At 46.9% G+C, this 21657-nt stretch overlaps 1 protein-coding gene across 6 annotated transcripts in view; it reads right to left on the reverse strand.

The window, feature by feature from the left end:
• Nucleotides 1-21657, reverse strand: part of BCAS3 (BCAS3 microtubule associated cell migration factor) — a 268699-nt gene that overhangs the window by 7136 nt on the left and 239906 nt on the right. Inside the window, exons 16-17 of one of the 6 annotated variants that reach the window (XR_008966176.1) lie at nt 13722-13902; nt 7975-8040 (exon numbers count right to left, since the gene is read on the reverse strand). Coding sequence is in view for 5 of the 6 variants with exons in the window: in XM_057378798.1 (XP_057234781.1) it covers nt 7975-8040; nt 13735-13902 (234 nt within the window). In the remaining variant the exon portion in view is untranslated. Of the gene's footprint in view, nt 1-7974; nt 8041-13687; nt 13903-21657 lie in introns of all 6 variants that reach the window. The other 5 variants (XM_057378798.1, XM_057378801.1, XM_057378799.1 and 2 more) reach the window with 5 other exon arrangements.

The raw sequence follows: 21657 nt of genomic DNA on the forward strand, positions 1-21657 counted from the left end.
CTGCTGAAGGGAGCGGGATGTGCTCCGCGGGAGGAGCTCACACGGACTCTTTTGCAGGGAAACGCTCCATCCTTCAGGATTCTGACAACATCCCAAACTCTGCTGGGTGCTTTTGGCACTGGTTCTATAGGAACACTCACTGAGCATCATCACTGGTGCCCAGGGTGGCTGCCTGGCACACCCGAGGTGGAGAAGAGCTCAAAAGCCAGGATGCAGAAATACCGGGATGCTTGGGAATTCCATTGCTGCTACTGCACTTGGAGGTTTTTCTTGAGTATTCCCTTGTTTGCTTTTTTTTTTAAAAAAAAAAAAATGAAATGCAATTATGCTAACGAGGGAGCTCTAATTATAATCCATCTCCAGCACCCTTGGCGGCTGCTCGGAGCGAGGAGCTGAGGAGATGAGGAGCTGAGATGGCTCCAGCCCCGCCGGCAGCTCCGGGGACCCGCCAGCGGGGAGGGCACAGGGGGCCACTGCACCCCCGGGGAAACCTGTGCTTTTGGGCATTTGGATGAGCAAAAATCGTTAATACTGAATTGCAGCGAAACGAAAGCACCGAGTCCTCATTAAAAATMGGGATTTTCCAAGCTGGTTTGAATTCGAGATGGATGAAATTCCCCTGTAAATGTATTTGTGTGTTGTCCTTTCCAACGGGAGCACGGGCAGAAAGGCAGTTCCCATTTTTATACACTGCTATGATTACGATTTCATATTATTTTAACACTGATCATGTTTAAAAGTCAATTAAAGCTCTCTGCTCAAGCCTTGTGCCAATTTGCCTGCACTGTCACCCAGCACAGTGGGACCAACTTCCTGTGATGCTTCGGGTGGCTGCGACAGATTTGCTCCTCAGAAATGTTTCCTTTCCCTTTTTTTTATAAAGCCAGCAGTTGCAGAAGAGAGATCTTAAACTCCCTTCGAAAGAGGAAATTAAAAAATAAATAAAACTACGGCATTTGAACATTGAAAATCGATTCCTGTGTTAGAACTGTCTCATCCTGTCACAGCCTGAAAGATGCTGAGGCGCCACAAAAGCACCTCCATTAAATTTGCAAATAAAGAAGACTGGGAAACACTGCCTGAGCAACTCCTGTGAAATCAGGAGTCAGTGGCCTATGTAAAATATTAGCTGCTGTCAAACTGCCTTACGGTAACTCCGATCCTGAATCCACCAGAGCTGGCTGGTGCCTTGCACTTGGAGATGAAAGCTGGCACCTCGGAACAAAGGTGGCAGCATCCAGCAAGGAGATGGGGAGGTGCAGGAGGCAGGAGAGGACCAGGGGAGTGAAGACTGAGCCTTCTGAACATCTGAGCCCCTSTGAGACCCCAAATCTCGTTTCTGGTGCCCGATCTCGCTGTGAGGATGCCAAACAATTTAACACTTATGAAACAGGGAGGACACCTGAGCTCCCACAAATGGCTGGGTCTGCTTCAGGCACGGAGAGATCGGTGACAAAAGGACAAAACGCTTTCCTGCATGAACTTCCAAACAGGTTGTTTGCTCCTTTAAAAAGWGAGCCCAGAAAGCTCCACACAACTCCAGCCCATGGAGTGGGAGACCCAAGACTTTGGCATCTTGCCAGACTTGACTCTGAGCGTTTTATGRAAGGTTAAAAGTGCACCAGATAAAGGACTGGCATTTAGAGGGAGAATATTCTTCAAGATAGGCACTTTCACAATGACTTCCAGTGCTTTTAAAAAATAATCTCGAGTTTCCTAGAGCTGTTATGTATTTTTGTAAAGAGGTTTAGGATGTTTCCCTACATAAATGGCTCTTCAAGAAGGATGAGTTGCTGATTTTAGCCAGAATGGGATGTTTCAAAAGCTACAACAATCAAACAGAAAATAATTTCTGCAGCCCATTACATCCTACAGGCCCAGACTCCATGTGCAGGATTTGCAGAAGAGGTTTTGGAATGAACGTGCAGTTTAAAGGGTTTAARGGAATTCTCTCTTACCCCAACCCGAAAGTTTCACTGTGTTGCTGCTACTACAAATTCCTGTGAGATATCCTACATGGAATAGATATCCTTCAAGGAGCACAGGCTTCCCTGTGCCAGCCAGGGTGTGTGGATGAGTTTTTGAATGCATTTAGGGAGAGCCATCTTGCATCTCCAGTTACGCAAGCAGCACATCTGTGTGTATCAGACCAAAAGCATTCRCAGAGAAAACACTGTATTAAAATTCCTGGGTTTGGGCTCTCATTCCCAGGGTTATGGGAGTGCCTCGGATTGCTCAACACTGACCCCTCTGTCAGTCTCTGCTCCACGAAGGAAATTACAAATTCAAAGGCAAACGCATGTTTRTGACACCTACCATGTCCTGCACCCRCTGAACTCTCTGCATCTTGCTCAGAAATTTTGGAGGCAACGCTGCTATTCCTGGAACACCTTCTACCCAGGACAAGTGTGGATCTGAGCTTCCCCCTTCCCTCCAGGGTTGGAGTTTCAGGACTGGGGGGTCCTGTCCCCGAGGTGGTGGCAGCAAAGACCCTGTGCAGGGATGGCCAGGAGCCCTCAGTGCTGGGGGTCCATCCTCCTCCTCCTCCTCCTCTTCCTCCTCCTCCTTGGGCTCGGAAAAAAACAGTCCCAGCAAAAGGGATGGGTAAGGAAAAGCTGCCTAAAGGTCAAACCCACAAATTTGGTGATGACCTCAGGGTGTGGGCAGTGACTGCTGGTGCTCTGCATGAGAATGTTACACCTGACCCTTCAAATTTCAGTTCCTTCCCCATTTAAGACCTAATTCTACCCTCCCTGTGATGACTCCTCAGCCCAGTGCCTCCTTAAAACCCCTCAGGTGGGAAAACAAGGATGGACTGCAGTGCTGAGTGTGCCTCTGTGCATCTCCCACATGTGCTCTCTGCTCCTGACACAAACACACTGCCGAGCTCATTGCAGAAGTATAATATTACAAAGCCGAGTAATTCTGGCACAACTTCTGGTACTTCTGACACAAAGTGGCCTTTCGGGCCAGTGAGAGGCTCTGGGCTGCTCCCCTGGTGCAGATTGATGCTGAGGAGGAAGCGAGACCAGACTGGAATTTGGGTTTGATTCAAAGGAAAAGTTAAAAAGTTTTTTTTTTTTGGGGGGGGAGCAGATGCTCAGCTGGTCCAAATCAGGGCAGTTTTGTTGAAGCTCACGAAATGATGTCACCACAGCCTCAGCCCCGTCTGCTCCTCTAAACAGTTCAAGGCTCTGGAGCTGGGAGAGCTCAGGTGGAGATCAGGACCATCCTCCTCCTCCTCCCACTGCCCTGGCAGCAGTTCAGAGTCACCGAGGACCTCCGAGCCCATCCAAATAATCCCAGGTCAGAATGCAATTTATTTAGTCTATTCAGTCAATTATTTTAAAGATGATGTTGACATGGCTGCTTCAAGCGGGCCAGTTTGGTAAACACAGCCCTATTTTCACCCAGCACTCAGAGCTCACAGTAATTCCCTTAAAATCATTCCCCTAATTTCACCAAGCAGTGAAATTTCCCTTAAAATCACAGCTCTACCTTGCCTGGTATTAATCCAGCCTGGAAAAGCAGTAGCCCACTCCCTCACAGGGCTGCTTGAGGCTCTTAATACACTCTCTCTTTATTAATAGAGCTCCAAATTCTGATGTTAGGCATAAATATGAAAGAGCCTTGATAAAAATGACATTCAAAGCTTAATTCATGCCTTTGTTAATGGAGCTGTTGAACACAGAAATTCACATTTGTGCTCCTGAAACCAGRAGGCAGCTGGAAATAGTCAATTGAYSTTTTTTGCTTTTMAAAAAAACRGTTCCAAGCATTGATTCTGTTAATATTCCATCTTACAAAGGTGTGGATGAGCTGGTGGAAGGGAAACCTGTGGGAGATTTGAAAGCCCAAAAGGTAAATTGAGGCATTCCTCTGGTCACACCCCCGAGGAAAGGAAATTAAATCATCTCAGGCTGGGCAGATTCTGCCTCGTATTTATCCTGCTCCTCATTTTGGGCTCTTTTTTGTAGAGTTTTGCTCCCATTTTGATGGGTGACCCAGCCAGCACCTTCCTCCCTRCAGCCTTCCCAGAAAACCATCTTAGGGAAGAGTCAGAGAAGCAGYGCTGACCCTTTGTCTTTCACAACACCATCAAGTTTTGGTGTAAACACAGAGTTCATGTGTTGGGCATTTACTGAGAAAGTCACTGACCAAGGGAATAACAAATAAATATCAGAAACAAATAAATAAGAGAAGATGGTGTTTTAGCTGGGGGGTCTTTCTGGAAAATGGGCTAAAATGGCAGWGAGCAGTTCATGTCCTGGGACAGCTGTGTCACAGGGAGGTGACACGCCAGCAGCAGGAGCTCCCAAATTCCACATCTTTCCACAAGAGCAAACAGTTGCTCCTAAAATTCACCCCCTGTCTGCATGGAGAATGAATTCCCACCATGCCCAGGATGCAGGACAGAGCGTGGGGAAGCTGCTCCTGCCCATTGTGGGAAATGCCCTGGAGGGATCTCTGAGGCTCTCGGTGTGGCTGAGGGACACAGAGCAAAGCCAGAGAGCACTAAAGTGCTGCCACCTCAGTGAAAGAGTGCTGAAGAGCTGAAGAGAAGCAACAGGAGTGGGCAAAGAGCTATTTACCTTTTCCTAGCAGTTCTTACTCTTTTTATAAGTTACCTTCAGCATTCCTAAGCATAAAACCACCAGTGATGCCATTTCAGAGGGCACTAGCAGAAATACAGAAAAAAGCAGCTGGTTCATGATCTTTTTGTCTTTATGTTTTGCCTCAACATCTTTTTCACTCTCTGTGAATGCACAGATTTTTCACAGCCCCGTTTTTACAGAAAGAATCCCCATTTTGGGGGCTCAGCTACCTGCATGAACCTCTGCAGGGGCCTGAACATTTTTCCCTTTTGTGCAGAAGCTTTAAACACAGGTTTTTTTCCATTTTAAAATGCTTCCAACCAATTTGTCATTTTCCTTCTAGTGGTTTTTTTTTTTAATAATTTTTTGGTCAGGGGCTGGTGCACACAAAATTGAGCAATAATAACCAGAGGAGGATGAAAACTGCTGCAGCCCGAGAAGCGAGCTCAGGATATGATTCCTCCTCACCGGATGCCTGGAAGATGTCACTGAAATTCTCTCTCCCTTAGTGCAACCCGTGTGGAGCCAATATGAACTCCCAGCAAAGTGCTTAAAACCCCATTATTTATAATAACTGTTAAATGATGAGACATTGTTTACCCAGATTGCAAGATAAATTCTCACTTACAGAATGCTTGCCCGACCGTCCCGAACGTCATCTGGTTTTTATTTAAATGCAAAATGAAATTAGGCTCCCAATAACACAGCAGAAGAATTCAATAAGATGGGGCTTTTCACTTACAGTTTAATATTAACATTTTCCCATAAATGTTAATGAATAAAAGTCTACTGTTTTATGTATTATCCATGGTGGGGAGACAGCAGGCTGGGGATGCAAGGAAAGCTAATCTTTTCATACCACAAATGAGGATATATCCTTCAAGGAGGACTAAGTGTTCCCAGCAGTGCCAGGGACCTGGCCACAACCCTCCTTCCTCCAGGGGCAGCCACTGGGGCTGATCCCGTGGGGCTCAGCTSAGCCTCCATCAATCAGGGAGATCCTCCCCCAGCCAAACCCCCTTTGGGTTGGTTTTTCCTTTCCCCTGGCCCTCTCTTTTTTCCTGACCACATCCCCTAMGGCATCAAACACCCAACACCATCACTGATGCTCTCAGAGCCCTCCAKGGAGAGCAAGGCAGGATCACTGAGAAACCCAGGTGACCCTGGGTGTGCTGCTCTGTCACAGCAAGGCACGGGGGTGACACAGGGAGGAGAGGGCACAGGTGGCACCCTGGAGCTGCCCAAAAGGCCTGTGCCTGCTGTGCCAGAGCACCAGGAGCAKATCCATGGGGTGGAAGAGGGGCTGAGGGGAATGGAAGCTGCAGGAGCAGAGGGTTGGCTCACACAGGAAYGCTTGGCATCGTTTTGGCTCTTGACTTTTCCATTTCCTGCAGGGGTTTGCTGTGCTAATGTGTATTTTGCTGTTTGGTGACTCATAATTCCATCCTACCTCTCTAATAAGTGTTCATTTAACAGCTCCTCTGCTCAACAATTTATTGCCCAAATGGGTTTCCATCCCACAGCCTCCTCTCCTGTCTCCCCTGGAGAGGGCAATGCATGGTKTATGAGAGCTTTGTGATGGCCTGCGCTGCACATCCCAAAAAAATCAGCAAATAGCAGCTCTCTGGGGCTGCTGGGCTTGGGAGGAGGGACAGGAACTGTCTTGTCTTTATTCTGCCACCACCTCAGCAGCTGCAAGGAGTTTTGGCTCACRAAACAGCTGTAAAAATACCAGCCCCGGTTCGAATGCTGGGAGACGAGGGCTCCTCTGCTTACTGAGAGAGATATGATTGCCATAAGTCACATCCTACACAAAAACACCATAGAAATGACTCCTAAAAGGAATGACAAGGTAATTATAGAAATTACAGATGGAAAAATCCTGTTGTCTCCTGCCCCTTTCCCAGTGTGGGTCTGCTTGGTGTGGGGCAGCCTTCAGGCCTCGGACTTTTAAAGGGAAGATTTAATAAACACTGCAAAATATTTCCAAATATTTAGAAAACCCCAAATAACAGATTTCCAAGCCAAGCTGTACAAACAGAAAAYGAATTTAGCAAACTTGTTAAAAGCCAACAGCTTTTGCTGTTGCACCAACATTAATTTGGGCAGCAAGGATGCCGTGAGTTGGAGGATGCTCAGCCCTGGCTGCAATACCTACCACAGATCTSCTCTGGGTCCCCCTGGAATTCAACAGCAAACAGCTGAATCAAAATGCAAACAGCTTCATGCTTTAGGAGGGACTCAGCAGACAATCAAATGTGAGCAAAGCCAAGCCGGACAGGACAGAGCTTGGAATTGCCCTGAGAAACTCGGGAGCGCTGCAGTTAATTTGCTCAGTCATTAGGAGGAGAAACCACAACCCCAAGCAAACCAGAAAAGCCCAACACAGCAACAAATCTCTAAGGAAAAAGGGGAACCGTGTCTCTGTTTGCTGCTTTGGAGACAAAGCACTGGAAGAAAAATGCCCAGTTCCAATAATGTCATAACCTGATTACAGCCTGACCAGAAGAGCTAAAACACTTGCAGAACAATGAGTAAGAAATTAAGTTTTAAATTGAGTGCTGGCCCTATCTCGTGTCACTTCTTCATATTCCAGTAGGAAGGACAGTGCTGAGCTCATTTCATATCGAGCAGAGCGARATGCCTGGATGCAGACACCATTTAGTCATCTCCTATATGTTCCTCCCCATCTCTTTCTCTGGGAGGAATGACAAATCCAGAAATGTGACTGCACTTTGTTTTATTATGATATCGATTTTTCCTGCAAAGGCAAAGTGCATTTATGCCCCGGGTCTGTGCGCCGGCAGGGAAGGGTTAACAAAATGTTTATCACAAAGCTGGCTTCAGAGTTGAAAGTAATGTGATCAGTAATGAATTTTGTGTTACATTAGGTTGTATAAATGGACAGACAAGCGCAGACAACAAGTGGCCAGGAGTCGGGGCTAATCTAATGATGTAAAAATAGAGACAGCACCAATTATACTTGGGGCCAGCTCAGAGCTCCTGCAGGGACTGCAAATGAATAGGTACAAATCAAATTACTGACTAATAGACGCACTACAAGAGAGGGCAGTCAATGCTAAATACATTAGGGCCTTGTGACCTCTCTGCTCCCAACAGCAGAATCCTAAATTTGACTTTAAAAAAAAAATTAAAAAAAAAAAATCAAAGAAACTCTTGTTCATTTAGGGAGAGCAACAGAACAATGTTATTTGCGAAATGACTTGAGACACTTTGATATTTTTTTTGGTTTGTCCCCCTATGGCCACGTTAGGTAGGCAGCCCTTGGAAAGCTGAGAGAGGGTTTGCTTTTAGAACAAGGAAAAATGCTCTTTGTGCACAAGTTCAGACCTGATAGCAATACAGTCATGTTACATACCAAAACATTTCAAAGCCATGTGCCTCTTTGGGGTGATGTTTTTTACTGCTACTTCACCGGCTGTGTCTGTATCAAAAATAAAATATTTCTTAAAAAAATGCCTTGATTTAATAAGAAGAGAAAGAAAAGGAATCTCCCCACACCACAATSGAAAATAAGAAAATGCAGTTGATCAAGTTGTTACCAAATGGCAGAAAGTCAGAGTTGCTTTGTGGCATCTGTGGTCCCTTTAGAATTTTCCTACAAACAGCCATGAACCTGAATTCACACCAGAAATATTCATGGTAGCAGCATCCACACCCCCTCCCCCTTCAATAATGTACGATCTGGAAGAAATTCCAGTAAAAACTCCCAGGGCTGGTGGCAAGATTGGATTAGGAGACATGGGGAATTAACTGGGAATTAAAAATGCCCTTGCTGGGCCTGCCAGGRCTGTGGGATGGGGCTGCTCAGGGACTCCCTCACACAGGAGAGAGCAAGGAGCCCACACTGAAGTGYCTGATATCCCAAAATATGTGCAGGGCCAACGCTCCTCCTCCAGCACTTCAGAAATGGTGCTTCCTAAAGAGCCTGAGTTTTCCTTTCTTTTCAACCAGGCCCATCCAAATAAACCTTTTTGCAGGGAGAATGCACTGAGCTTTCAGATTGCAGGGAGGAATTTAATCTCTGACCCTGGGATGAATATTCTGGAAGTTCAAAGGCTGCTTTTAGCATCCACATTATAAGCTGGTTTTGCACTGAACCTGTGCAGAAATCTCCTGGCAGAAATGCTCTGCAGAGGGAAAATCATTTGCTCTGTTGTGTTCCTGTAGCCCAYGTCTGAGTTAGGATAAAAAACAAAGGAGAGARAAGGGGAAAATTGTCTTGGAAAAAATTAAAGAGGAAGAAAGAAAAGAAGGGAAGAGAGGGAGGGAAGGAGAGAGGGAAGGAAATGACTGGGGTAGGGCTCTGACTCTAGGAAGGGCTAATCCTACTCCTGAAACTCTATGAGCAGGTCCATCATTGCCCAGGTGGCTGCTGATCTTTGAGCACAGCTTGGATTTATGGATTTATGGATTTATGGATATTTTCCCCTCTGGAATCCCAGGAAGGATGCTCCTTGCACGGGAACCACCAGCTTCCTCTCCTCCCCCCTCAGCCAGGCACACCAGGAAATGGTGACTCCGCTTCTCCAGCTCCTGAATTTCACAGGAAGATTTCCAAACCATCCCTCTGCAAAACTCAGAGGTGTCCAGAGCCCAGGCAGGCTGGGGTTGGTGTAACCCCAAGGTTTTGGCTGGGGACCAGGACCCAAAGCGCCGATGCCRGGTTTCCTCCAGGCCATTCCCTAACGGCACCACTAATTAGCTCCACTTACTTACATCCCATTAATCAGGTTAAAGAGTTTGCTTCAACATCCGAGCTTCCTTCAGCTCATTGTGAGTTTGTTCCTGAAATCTGGAAGGAATCCAGACGGTTTCCTCCGAGGGCCAGAGGTGCACCTCGCTGTGCCACAGCTCACAGCTGACCGACTGGGAGGTTTGAGGGAGTTTTGGGAGAAATGTGCATCTCAAAAAACATCCTGTTGCTCAGACTGTAATGGCTTGCTCCTTTATTATAGACTAATATTAAATATTAAGCCTAGAAGTKATTAAAATACACTGGAAAGCTTAAAAACTTGCTGAAGGAATAGGTGAATCAGAGGATTTACTAATTGCAGCATTTTTTGGAGGGAAAGATTTCTAGCCTGAGCTGGCAATTTCTCCCTGTCCAGTTTAAGTGGAATCCTGTCAGAGATATTTGTCTCCTGCAAGCACAGCTTCATAAATCACAATCCTGGGGTGTTTTTTTTTTTTTTTTTTGTGGGGGGAATGCAACATGAAGCTCCAGCCCACACTTAGGAACTGCACTGCAAATGTAAATATTGTAGCTGCTTGAAAAAAAAAGCTTTGCAAGCAAAAGAGGGCACTGACCACTAACATTTGTGAGGAGACTTCCATAATTTTTCTTTTCAGTAAGAGTTTGACAGGAACTGAAACAGCAAAAAAACATCTTTTTGTGTCTTTGCCAATTTACGCCTTCTTTGGAATTAAATGTGAATCTGGGCTGACAGCTTATGCACAGCAGACTCCACTCCAGATAGACATGGGTTGTCTGACAAATGGGATAACAAGGGGAAGAGCTGGTTTCCCAATCAAACCAACTAGCTGCATGGCTGGAGTTATCATTTAGGTCACAAGGAAAGGAGATTTTGGGGAGGGGTCATTTTGCAGACCTGGTTCTTCTCCCACCCACTGTCCGACAGCCCCTGGCACCCAGTCAGAGCTGGGAAAGCCCCAGCAGATCCCCTTTTTTTTTGCAAAAGCCAGATTGTTCCTCACATTTTCAGCATCCTCCAGGCTGCTGTTGGTGCCATGACCAATTTTTGGGTCATTCTCTGCCTCTGCCAGTAGCCAGAGCCTGGKTTATTGTTGCCATCCCTGCTCTGCAGGAYGGGGCAGGTACAAATCAGAGATTTKGGGATTATCAGCTCCCCCAAAGTGCTCTGTGCACCATGAGCATGCACTTCCTCCACACCYCTGCAGCCTGTCAGCCCTGATTTCTATATAAATCTACGTGTCAGCTATGCCCTAACAGTTAAGGCATTAAAAGAATCTATTTATCTCTTGCCATTAAGTGCATGTCAGGACCGGCTGAGCGCCTGACAAAGCCTCACTGTCCASCCCACTGCCCAGTTTTTGTCCACACGTCAGGCCCCAGTGCTGCACAGGCACAAATCTTCACATTCCCAGTCAGAAATATTTGTTAGTTTGTGTTGTAGCTCAAGCAAGATTCTGCAGGTTTTGTTAAATCTCTGCAAAATCTATTTAAGGGCTGAAGAGAATCCAAGGAGCACAAACTGGGGTTAAAGCATGTGTAACAAAAAGGGAGGGATAAGTTAAATAAATTAATTTAGGATTATTAAAAGGATTATAAAGTCCTAAATTTTGGGTCCAGCGTAGAAATACAAACACTGGTTTTGAAAGCAGCAGCAAGATAGAAATCAGCTACCAACAAACAAACAAATCTCCAGTGTCCTTTTCTGCTCAACTCTTTGCTGCCATTTCCCTGTGGTCAGTGGGCAGCAGAGAAGCCGAGCAAGAAAACTGAGTTTTTTCAAAGATAATCCACTCAGTGGTTTGGGGGAAATGAAAACTCTCCTACTTGTTCTGAGCTGACTTTTTTGAAGTGAGGGTAATGCAGCTCCACGCTTATCTCTGCTCATTTATTAAGATGTGAACCCTTCCCTGYRCTGCCCAGMCCGAGGAAYGGTGCTGGCAGCCAKCTCCAGCCCACTCCCTTGGCAARTGCAGCCCTCCAGGTACATCTGAGTGCAGCCCTCCAGGTACATCTGAAAGCAGCAGAGAACTTTTTCTGTCTGTCTGGTAAAGAGGAGCAGCTCAAGAGCTGTCAGGGGATGGAAGTGGAAAGGGCACGGGAGTTCATTGCCTTATCAGCGGGTTTTCTCTGCTGCTCTGAGTCACCACAGGGCCAAATCCTGAGAATAAAGAGTGTGAGTGGTGGGGAGAGTCCCCCRACAGGCAGGGAAGCACGGAGTGTTAAGGACAGGGCGAGCAGGGCTGGGGTGGGGTGAGCTGGGTCAGTGCTCATGTTACTCATTACKGCTGCGCACATCGCTGCTCCGAGCTGGCATCTATCTTACACTCATTAGGGAGATTTATGGCTCTGCACTAAGAGCTGGGAGAAATCCCTTTGGATGAATATTAACTCACTGATGGCATCTCTATAAACAGCTCCTTTCTGTCTTTACACCTGCAGCGCTGGGAGCCTCATCTTACGCCAAAGAAGTTGGCAYTCGCTGCCATCAGCTGGGGTTGGGGAAAATGGAAGGGAAATTTGCAGCTCTGTCTTTGGCAAAGTTGTGGGTTTGCAGTACAATGCACTGTCAGGGCTCCAGGGCAGTCAGTCACCCTAACCTGGCACATCTGGAAGGCTTCAGCTTTCAGAGGAGGTGTCCCCCTCACCTTTCCCCTTCCATCCACAGCCTGAGGGGTGCTGACCCATTATCAGCAGTGGATACCCTCCCAAAGTTCACACTGATCACAGCACGGGCAGTAAGTGATGAAATATGTGCTTTTCTCTGTTTTCACAGCCTGCTCTTTCCACCTTGCCAGCCCTTTACGAACATGAGCTGATTAAAGTCCACACCAGCAATGTGAGGCATCTCCCTTCTCACTGCACTGATGGAGCTCTGGAGCTGTGGACATGTGAAATGTCTGATCAAGGGCAAAAACTCATGAAGGTTTGCACCAAATCTGCAGCTCTGGAGCCGTGGACATGTGAAATGTCTGATCAAGGGCAAAAACTCATGAAGGTTTGCACCAGATCTGCAGCTCTGGAGCCGTGGACATGTGAAATGTCTGATCMARGSCAAAAACTCATGAAGGTTTGCACCAGATCTGCAGCTCTGGAGCCGTGGACATGTGAAATGTCTGATCCAAGCCAAAAACTCATGAAGGTTTGCACCAGATCTGCACTGATGGAGCCGTGGACATGTGAAATGTCTTGTCCAAGACAAAAACTCATGAAGGTTTGCACCAGATCTGCAGCTCTGGAGCTGTGGACATGTGAAATGTCTGATCCAAGGCAAAAACTACAGAGGGTTTGCACCAGATCTGCAGCAGACCCATGTTTAGTGTTGAACCAAGCCTTTCTGTTAAACCAAATCTCAACACAGCCTTTGATTTCAGGTCTCTCAAGATGGCAGTCAGGGGAGGGACAGCTGRGAAGGTGAATATTTGGGTTGTGAAGGTGCTTCTGCACTGTTCAGCCTGGGTGTCACTGCCTGCACCTACAGACCAGGGCTGGAACCTGCTCCTCTGCACCCTCCTGCTCCAGGCTGGGGGAAATTGCTGAAGTTTGGTACCTGCCCCATCTGGAATGCAGGGTCAGCCCTAATGAGAGACACTTCTGGAGGAGCAGGAAGAGCTCAGAGCAGCACAACACCCTTAGTGACACACAAGAGCAAGGGTAAAAGGAAGAGACAGCTCCTGCTCTTCCTGAAGGAGCCCTAGGTTGGCATTGCCACAGCTTCCTGCTGGTTTCTCCTCTTCTGCCTCCCCTGGCAAGCTGCCACGAGAGTGACAAGTGAGCTGGCAGCTGCTGTTAGTAGCCACCAGCACTGTGAGGTGTTTTTACTGAGATGTTTTTTGGAAGGAGCCAAAATGAATGGAGACAATAACTGCGCTTTAATTCCTGAGCACCTCCCGCGACGGGGCCCCGTCTGACAGCACAATCTCTGCTGGGCCATTCCATTTACTTAAACAGATGATACAATTTATCAATATAATGGACACTGATGAAGATGGATTAATTTGGATTACAGAACCAGYGCTTCACAGTGGCTCTATTGAGGACACAAAATGAGGATATGTGTGATTATGACATTGTTTGGAGCGGGGTGGGCGAGGGCAGCAATCTGCACAGGGATGCTCCTGAGCTGGCAGGAGGGGAGGGAGGAGAGCCCTTGTCCCAGCTCTGTGATAAGGAAGCTTCACATGCCAGTATCTCTGTTTATGTGATCTGCCACTAATTTCTTTTTATAAACGACTTCCGTCCCACTGAGAGCCCCGCAAAAGCCAATTAATCAGAGAAAGAGAGAGAGAGAGAGCAGAGAGCACAGAGAAAAGGGAAAGAGAAATTAAAAAAAAAAAAAAAATTAAATCAAAATCACCATTGGGTGAGATGTACGTGATCTCTGATCACACCTCTTCTTTGTACCTGTTCCTGATCCCACCATGTCCCTGCTGGGGGATTCGCACATGGCGTCGGCCAGGCGCTCGCGCAGCCCCTCCTCGCTGGGCTCCATGGAGGACATGTGGCGCAGACCGAAGTTCTCGGGCCAGCTCCCACACACCTCCAGCAAGGTCACGCTCCGGTCGAAGGCACCTTCAACAGACAAACGGGACATGAGTGGGACACATTGGGACACGAGTGGGACATGTGTGGAACACGTGTGGGACACGTTGGGACAAGTGTGGGACACCCTGGCACAGCCCTCTTGAATTTCGGGTCCCTGCAACGCTGGATTTGGCACCCAAGTGAAAATGTTGGTGTTACCAGCGCAGCAGAACCCCGAGTAARGACTGGCTTTGACCAAGCTGTAAGCAAAAAAATAATTAAAATTAAAATTAAAATACAGACCCGACTCCGGTCTCATGCTGGGGAGAGTCAGGAAAGCAGCACAGTAACACAAATGTGAATGGTGTACATACGTTTTTATGTTAGACAACTGGAAATTATTTTTAAAGTTGATCAGTCTTCCAMTGGGCTGCTGCGATCCTTCCCCCTCCTCATCTTGGCCACGGAAACAGTCATTCTATCTTTGCTAATGTGCAGAAATTTTAGCTAAAACCCCTTTCTTGCTCTGAAAGAGCAAGTGAGAAGTGCAGAGAAGTGCAGCAGCGTGGCAGAGCTGCCTCGTGTCTGAGGAAGGAACAAATGGATCCCTTCCCTCAGTCTGGGATATCTGTGGGTTTGCTCTGCTCCTGCACTGGGAACTTTTTAGGTCAAACGTGCTCCAGCAGAGACTCCTCCACCAGCAGTGCCTACTGAACGCTCTGGCTCTTGTGAGGGAGCGCACGTACCTCCAAAAGACACTTCAAATAATTCCTCGACTCGCAGTTATTACCTCATTCACGGCAGGGTAGGATGTTCTGCCGAATGCAAAGATTAGATTCYGAATTCAGGATCACTTCAAAGTACAAATTAAAACCATTCTCCTTTATTATACGGGCAAGTCTTCTGCGAAGGCTTACTTAAATCATTCCCACTTGGAACAAGATTACAGTTACGCTTTGTTGCTTCAAGCACATACCATTTACTCCACTATTAGGTAACTGAATATGCAGCGTTTGCYGCGCCTGGTTTCTGCCAGCCTACCGAGGGGGAAAAAATGCAAATGCCGACGTTTCTCCGAGTTAAAAGTACATGAAACACGTCCTTGTTATCAGGCCTTTGGTTTTCCCCTTTGATCAGCCGTCAGAAACTATCTACACTTGCGGTCTGTGACTGTGCAGCCTCACAGCACACTCGCTGCCACTGACAGGTGGTAATAGAAAGGGTGAGAGACCGAGCCCCGCGGCAGGCGGCCCTTCCTCTGATAAGAGCCCGAGGAGCCGCTGATAACCGCTGGTAAACACTCGGCCGGCCGGTTAATCCATCCATCAGCAAAGAGGGCCAGATAATTCCCAACTCTAATGGCACGGACGAAAGCGCCAGGGCTGGCATTCAGGGATTTATATGGGCTGCGGCGGTGACTTCTGGCTCCTGAATTTCATCGGCGCTGATTTATCTCCTCGCCCGGCGGATTCCTGGCATTGGGAATCCATCAGCGCCCCACGGACTTCGAGAAACGGGACCGTGGCTCTCGTGTGATGCACGCACTTGAACTCTGGATGAATCCCAGCTCAAAACGACAGGAGGAATGACCAAATATTTCAACTTTTAATGGCTCTTTGGATTTATATGGTTGCTCCAGYCTACTAATTTGTTTTAAAGCGAGCGTTCTTGAAGCTTGAGAAGATGCAGGGGGGAGGCAAAGTAATTTCGATGATGTTTAAATCTCTGCAACGTTTTCATGATGTCAGCTCTTCTAAAAGCAAAATTCAGTCTTTTTATGAAGTGGTTTTTTTTCCCCCCAAGCCATCCTTCTACAGTTTCCTGCAACCTTGAGACCTCCACTCCAAGACCCCACAGATTTWGGTTGTTTTTGACAGAGCTGCTGGTGTACCCTGAGAGTGATCAGGGTGGACTTTCAAATCTGCTTCCCAAACCCCAGGGAAGCAGCAGGGACACAATGAGCTCTGCAGGGCTGTGGCAGAGATGAGAAATCTCCCCTTTTCCCGGTGTCTGCCCTTATTCCGAAAGTGAGAAATGGGAGCGTTTCTGCTCCTATAAGCAGCCATATGAATAATAAGGCAAATGGCTTTTGAAGCTCTGCCAAGATGCCTGCTTATGTGCACAGGGARAAACCTCATGGAGCGCCGGGCTCCTGAGATCCTTGAGTGAGAGCAGAGGAGACAAGTGCAGCGTTACCTCTGCAATCAGGGCCAGGAGCTGCCAAAACTTCTTAGCGGCACCGTGTGAGGCTGCAAGTGTTAATGCAGATGCAGGKTGGAGGGATTAACTGCACTGAAAGTTTGCTTGTAAAAAACCTGCAGGGCTGGGGTTTCGTCTTTCCTCATTCTTTGCTCGTGCTCTGTGGTAGTGGTTGCACATCTGGCCAGCCCATTGATACCCTGACATCCAGCTGTGACACAGCAGCCACCACTGCACCCCAAGGGTGAGCAACGTGTCTGGAACAGGCAGGGGAGGTCCTTGCACCATCATCTGCCCCGTGGAACCCACAAATCCCCCCCTATTTCAATGAACAAATTGATAAAGAGGGTTCCAGGTGAAGCGAAGTTATTTGGGATGTGGGATAGAAAATGGGACCTTGCTTGAGCAAGCAGGACCTTTCCTCCTGTGAATCCCTGGCTCTGTCCCTCTCAGATGTAAAACAAAACTGTTTCAGGAAAAACAAGATTAATTACCATGGACCTTCCTGTTGGTCTTGCCAGTTCATCAGYAGACAGCACATATATCAGAGTAAAATAAATTTTTCAAGGCAGAGTTAAGTCCTGGGTATTTTTACACCTTGGGAAGTGGCTCTGGAGTGTGTGACATGGCAATGGGCTGGTTGCTCCCAGGAGCCTTTGGGTGCTTTGCCCTACGTCCACCATTCCCTATGACCACCATTCCCTATGCCCACCATTCCCTAATTCCACACACAGAATTTTCCTATTTAAACTTCAATTTTTGTCTGAAAACTATTTCCAACTTCACCCCTTCCCCCTGCCACTGCTGATGGAACAGAATCAGGTCCCCATCTTTCTGCTCAACGTTTCTTGCATTATATTAATGGTAAAGGCTTCTGTCATTACTCACCCCAAATTACCTTGCTTAGACACACAGGATTTGTCTTCAGCATTGTAATTGTTTCAAGGCTTTTAATATAAAAGCAAAATAAATTCTACACAAGGAAGGGGAAAAAAACCACCCTAAACCTTGGAAATGTCTTTTTGTTTCACAGCCCCACCAACCAGCAGTGAGAAAACCAGAGAAACCTTTCTTCTCTGAAAAAAAAAAAAATCTAGTAGTAAAAAGTATTTTTACAAAATGTTTTAATGCTCCTAGCGTGTTATTTTTCTAAGTCAAAATAGCCAAGCTAAATCTTTCACCATAGCCCTTTAATTCGAAAGCCAGGGGAAATTTTTTTCATTAAACCTCTGGACGGCTTTGTTTAAAATATGAAATCAAGTAGCTCCATTTCCTGTCTTCTAAGGAACAGTAAATCAAGAAGAGAACATTATCCAAAAATACACCAATGGTTCTATTAAAGAGCTGGACAGTTTTGAGCCTCACCTTGCAGATTGCAACATAGGTGTGAGCAAAAAGAACGCAGTGAGGAGGAGGGGAAGGCTTTATTGAGTTTGAATTGATAAAAGGGTTTGACCCCATGGGATGGTGGGCACTGAGGTACAACCAAGAGGGATGGAAGGGGTTGTCCATCACCTCTCCTACTCCTCCTTCTCAGGAGCAGGAATGGGCTTTGAAGGCTCTGGACATGCTGGTGACCACAGGGAGATGCCCAAAAACACCTCAGGAACCCCACGGGCGTGTGAAGAACCAGTACACGGAAATCCTCACCCACAGCAGTGACTCAAACTGTGCCATACCCGCTCAAACATCAAAGGTTGAACTTTCCTACAGGCTCTGCCAATTCCCGTCCGTGCCATAACTTTGTGACTCCAGGGGGACACAGAACAGYCACTCTCAGTGCTCCAAGGGGGGTAAATTCCATTTTTGAGTGTGGAGAAACAGCACCCCCTGACCTGCCCTGGGTTTGGTGTGTCTGTGTTCATGATCCCACCCCGCTCTCCCACAACCCAGCAGCTTCCACGGGGCAGAACACAGTTACCCCAAGGTGTAAATGTTAATTATTGCCTTTGGAAAGCACGGCAGGAGCCCCAGCCTTTGGAGTGACTCTGCTCCCTGTCATCTTCCCTCCCACAGAGTTCCTTTTTTTTTTCCAGTGCGGCTCACAGCTCTGCTATAAACAGGACATTACTCACCAGCTCTGTATCCTGTGAGTGCAGTTAATTAATGGAGCCTTCAGCCGGGTACCCGCTCCCACAGGCATCCAACACTTCCAAATCCCTTTGAACTCCGGGCTGAGGAGGCCCAGAGGTTGCTGGTGTCTCCTCAGCACTGCAGAGCTGTAAACATCAGTTTATTCCTGTTTATCCCAGAGCTGCTGGAGGAGCGGAGCAGCCTCGGGAGCGCTCAGGGATGCTCCATGGATCCAAGGAAGGAGGATGCCCAAGCACTGCCCGTGTCCCACAGACTCAGGGTGGTGCCAAGGCAATGATGGTTCATCCTTAGGGGCCATCCCGCCCTCTTTCTCATCCCCACATCCCAAAAAACTCCTGCACAACAGGCTCAGGAGAAGCATTGGGGATGATCAGGAGCACGGCCAGCCATCACAGCCATCCTTGAAAGCTTTCAAGGCTGCAATTTTCAGAGCTGGAGCAGCGAGATATTTTTATAAATACATAAATCTTTTCAAGGACAAACAAATATAGAGAAAAGAATGTAAACATTATTGTAAAATGCGTAATAAAAATGTCTGTTGTTTGTTAATTTTGCTCCTTATTATCCAGCCTATCTGTGCCACCGATGTTGAAACATTCTCCTTTTAAAAAATTTTTTTTTAAACTCCCTTATTCATTTAAAAATAGTTTCCTGCATGTTATATGAATAAGCAAAACCTAAGGTCCTAAATCCAGGGGAACTTTGAAGTATGAAACCCACGGTCTATGGGAACTATGTTTTCATTAATCAAAGTAGATGTTTCTAAAGCCATCAGATTTATCATGACTGGATTTCATATGTGAAACCCAATATACACACAGACATACACTGCTTGTCCTTTCGGATTAGCGCTGACCTTTTACTCTCCTTTCTGAAGGATCTGCCTTTCCTCAGCTCTGCCAGAGGAGCCTTGACAGAGTGTGTGCTCCCCGTGTGCTGACTGAGCCTGGGCTCAGGTCAAAACACAAATGATTGAGAGTATTTATTAAATTCTGCCTTTGCCTCGAATGATCCCAGAGTGGGGCAGATGCCATCTGACTGTGGGTTCTTGCTGCCAGCAGACCTGGACACCAAACCAGGGGTGCCGTGACCTCAAAGCCCAAAAGGAACCCTCCAAAACTTGAACGGAGCCCCCAAAACTGAAACAGAGCTCTGAAAACCCAAACGGAGCCCTCTAAAACCTGAATGGAGCCCTGCAGAACTCAAATGGAGCCCCCAAAACCCAATGGAGCCCCCAAAACCCAAATGGAGCCCTCCAAAACCCAAATGGAGCCCTCCAAAACCCAAATGGAGGCCCCAAAACCCAATGGATCCCCCAAAACCCAAATGGAGCCCTGCAGAATCCAAATGGAGCCCTCCAAAACCGAAATGGAGGCCCCAAAACCTGAACGGAGCCCCCCAGAACCCGAACAGAGTCCCCAAAACCCAAACTGAGCCCCCAGAACCTGAATGGAGCCCCCCAAAACCCAAATGGAGCTCCCAAAATTCAAATGGAGCCCCCCAGAACCCAAACAGAGCCCCCAAAAACTCAAACGGAGCTCCCAAAACCCAAACAGAGCTCTCCAAAACCTGAACAGAACCCTCCAAAACCCAAATGAAGGCCCCAAAACCCAAATGGAGCTCCCAAAACCCAAATGGAACTCCCCAGAACCCAAATGAAGCCCTCCAAAACCCAAATGGAGCCCCCAAAACCCAAATGGGGCCCCCCAGAACCCAAATGGAGCCCTCCAAAACCCAAATGGAGCCCCCAAATTTCAACAGAGCCTCCCAGAACCCAAACGGAGCCCCCAGAACCCCCAGCTCCTCCAGTCCTTGGGCTCCTGGTGTCCCCAAGGGAGGGAGGTGAGTGCAAGGACAGGGAATGACTTAAAAACTGGAGCAGGGTGTGGAGCCACCCAAAACAGGGCTGGACAGATAAAACTCAACAAAAGGCAAACTTTGGTGTCAATGGGGAAATTGGTATCGGGGTTTTGCAGCACCAGAAGCACAAAGTTTTATCATTTTGCCTTAAAAAACAGCACAGGGGGCTGGGGCACAGCTGGGCACAGCTGGGWGCTGCCAYAGGTTGCACCCACAGTGAAAGCACAGCCTGAGTGCCCTGAAAAATCACCTGAGTGTGTTTTCCCAATACTGGATGCCCTTTATTCAGCTGCCTAAAAGCAAAAAGAGATGGAAACTGCAGCATAACTGGATGTTGTTATGATTTGAAAACAAAATAACCCTTCCTAATAAAATTAATTTCCAAGAGAAAATTTCTTCTCCCCCTCGAACAGCAAGATTCGTGCATATTTTAACGCTTTACAGGATCAGAACGCCTGGAAAAAATCAGGAATGCTAYGAGCAGCCCCAAGCCCCCTCAGAGATTAACATTTCTTTATATTTAATCCTGGCATAAAGCAGAGTGTCCTGAAGAACCCAGGGCTCTGCACGAGCAGGGCTGGGGGTGCATTCCCAGGTACAATTCCGACAACAGAAAAACTTCACCTGATGTTCTTTCAACCTCCAGGTCTGGAAATTTCATTAAAAAAGGATTCGCGAAAGATCTTCAGCACTTTTGAGTTTTTGCAAGGTTGGAAATGTTTTCTTGTGGTATTCACATAGTTATAATTCTCAGTCCTGGTTAAAATTAGAAAATCCAGTAACTTTTTTTTTTCTGCTAGTAAAATTTCCCACTCTCTGAAAACCCACGACTTAGCTAAGCTTACAATAAGATGATTATTGAGATTTTCAACAATGCCTCGGAAATTTAAACACACAAYGAATTCCATTAAATCTCAGTGGAGGCTTTTCTCGACGAGTCTTTATTTTGTTTGACTTCTTCTCCCGATAAAAGCAATTTTAGGATGCTGGAGCTTTTTGTGTTGGCTTTGGTGGGGAAAACACCGGGTGAGAAGCAGGAAGGATGCATCTGGTATTTCTGTGACACTACYTAATGGTCTTTATTTGACTATTTTTTATGTGCCAAGTCATTTCTGAACTCTTGGGAAGAGTTTTGCAGGCAAACCCTGCCTGAACRAGGGAAAAATATTCCAATTCCACTGCAATAATGTATTACTTCCCCTAAGAAAACAGAAAGATTTATCTTGCTTATTATCAATCTCGTGGCATGTGCAAATGCATATCTACACAGACATGCAAAAGGACACAGAATGGATTAGAAAAGGCTCAGATTTACCCACAAGTAAGGAAAGATCTGACAACTCATCGGGGTTTTCGGGATAACCGAGATCTTATGTTACACTTCGAGACCCGAGTGTGGATTTGTCATCTTGCTTGAGCCTTAGCGGTGACTGTGCGAGCCAAGGAATTTAATTCTGATTGTTTCATCTGAATTAAAAAAATCTTGGTGTTGAAAAAACATTGGAACTGTGCAGCGTACTAATATATCACTCCAATTGTAACAGGAGACTTTTTCTTGTGGAGCAGCACCGGGGAGTGTGGGAAGGCCAAGTTCATCGTGGGTACAGCTCAGAGCTGGGGACAGGGGGTTTGAAACCTGCTGCAGAGCAG

This window comes from Malurus melanocephalus, unplaced genomic scaffold (assembly GCF_030028575.1).
Source record: "Malurus melanocephalus ecotype Western Australia unplaced genomic scaffold, MMel_1.1 scaffold_376, whole genome shotgun sequence".
Classification (NCBI taxonomy): Eukaryota; Metazoa; Chordata; class Aves; order Passeriformes; family Maluridae; genus Malurus; species Malurus melanocephalus.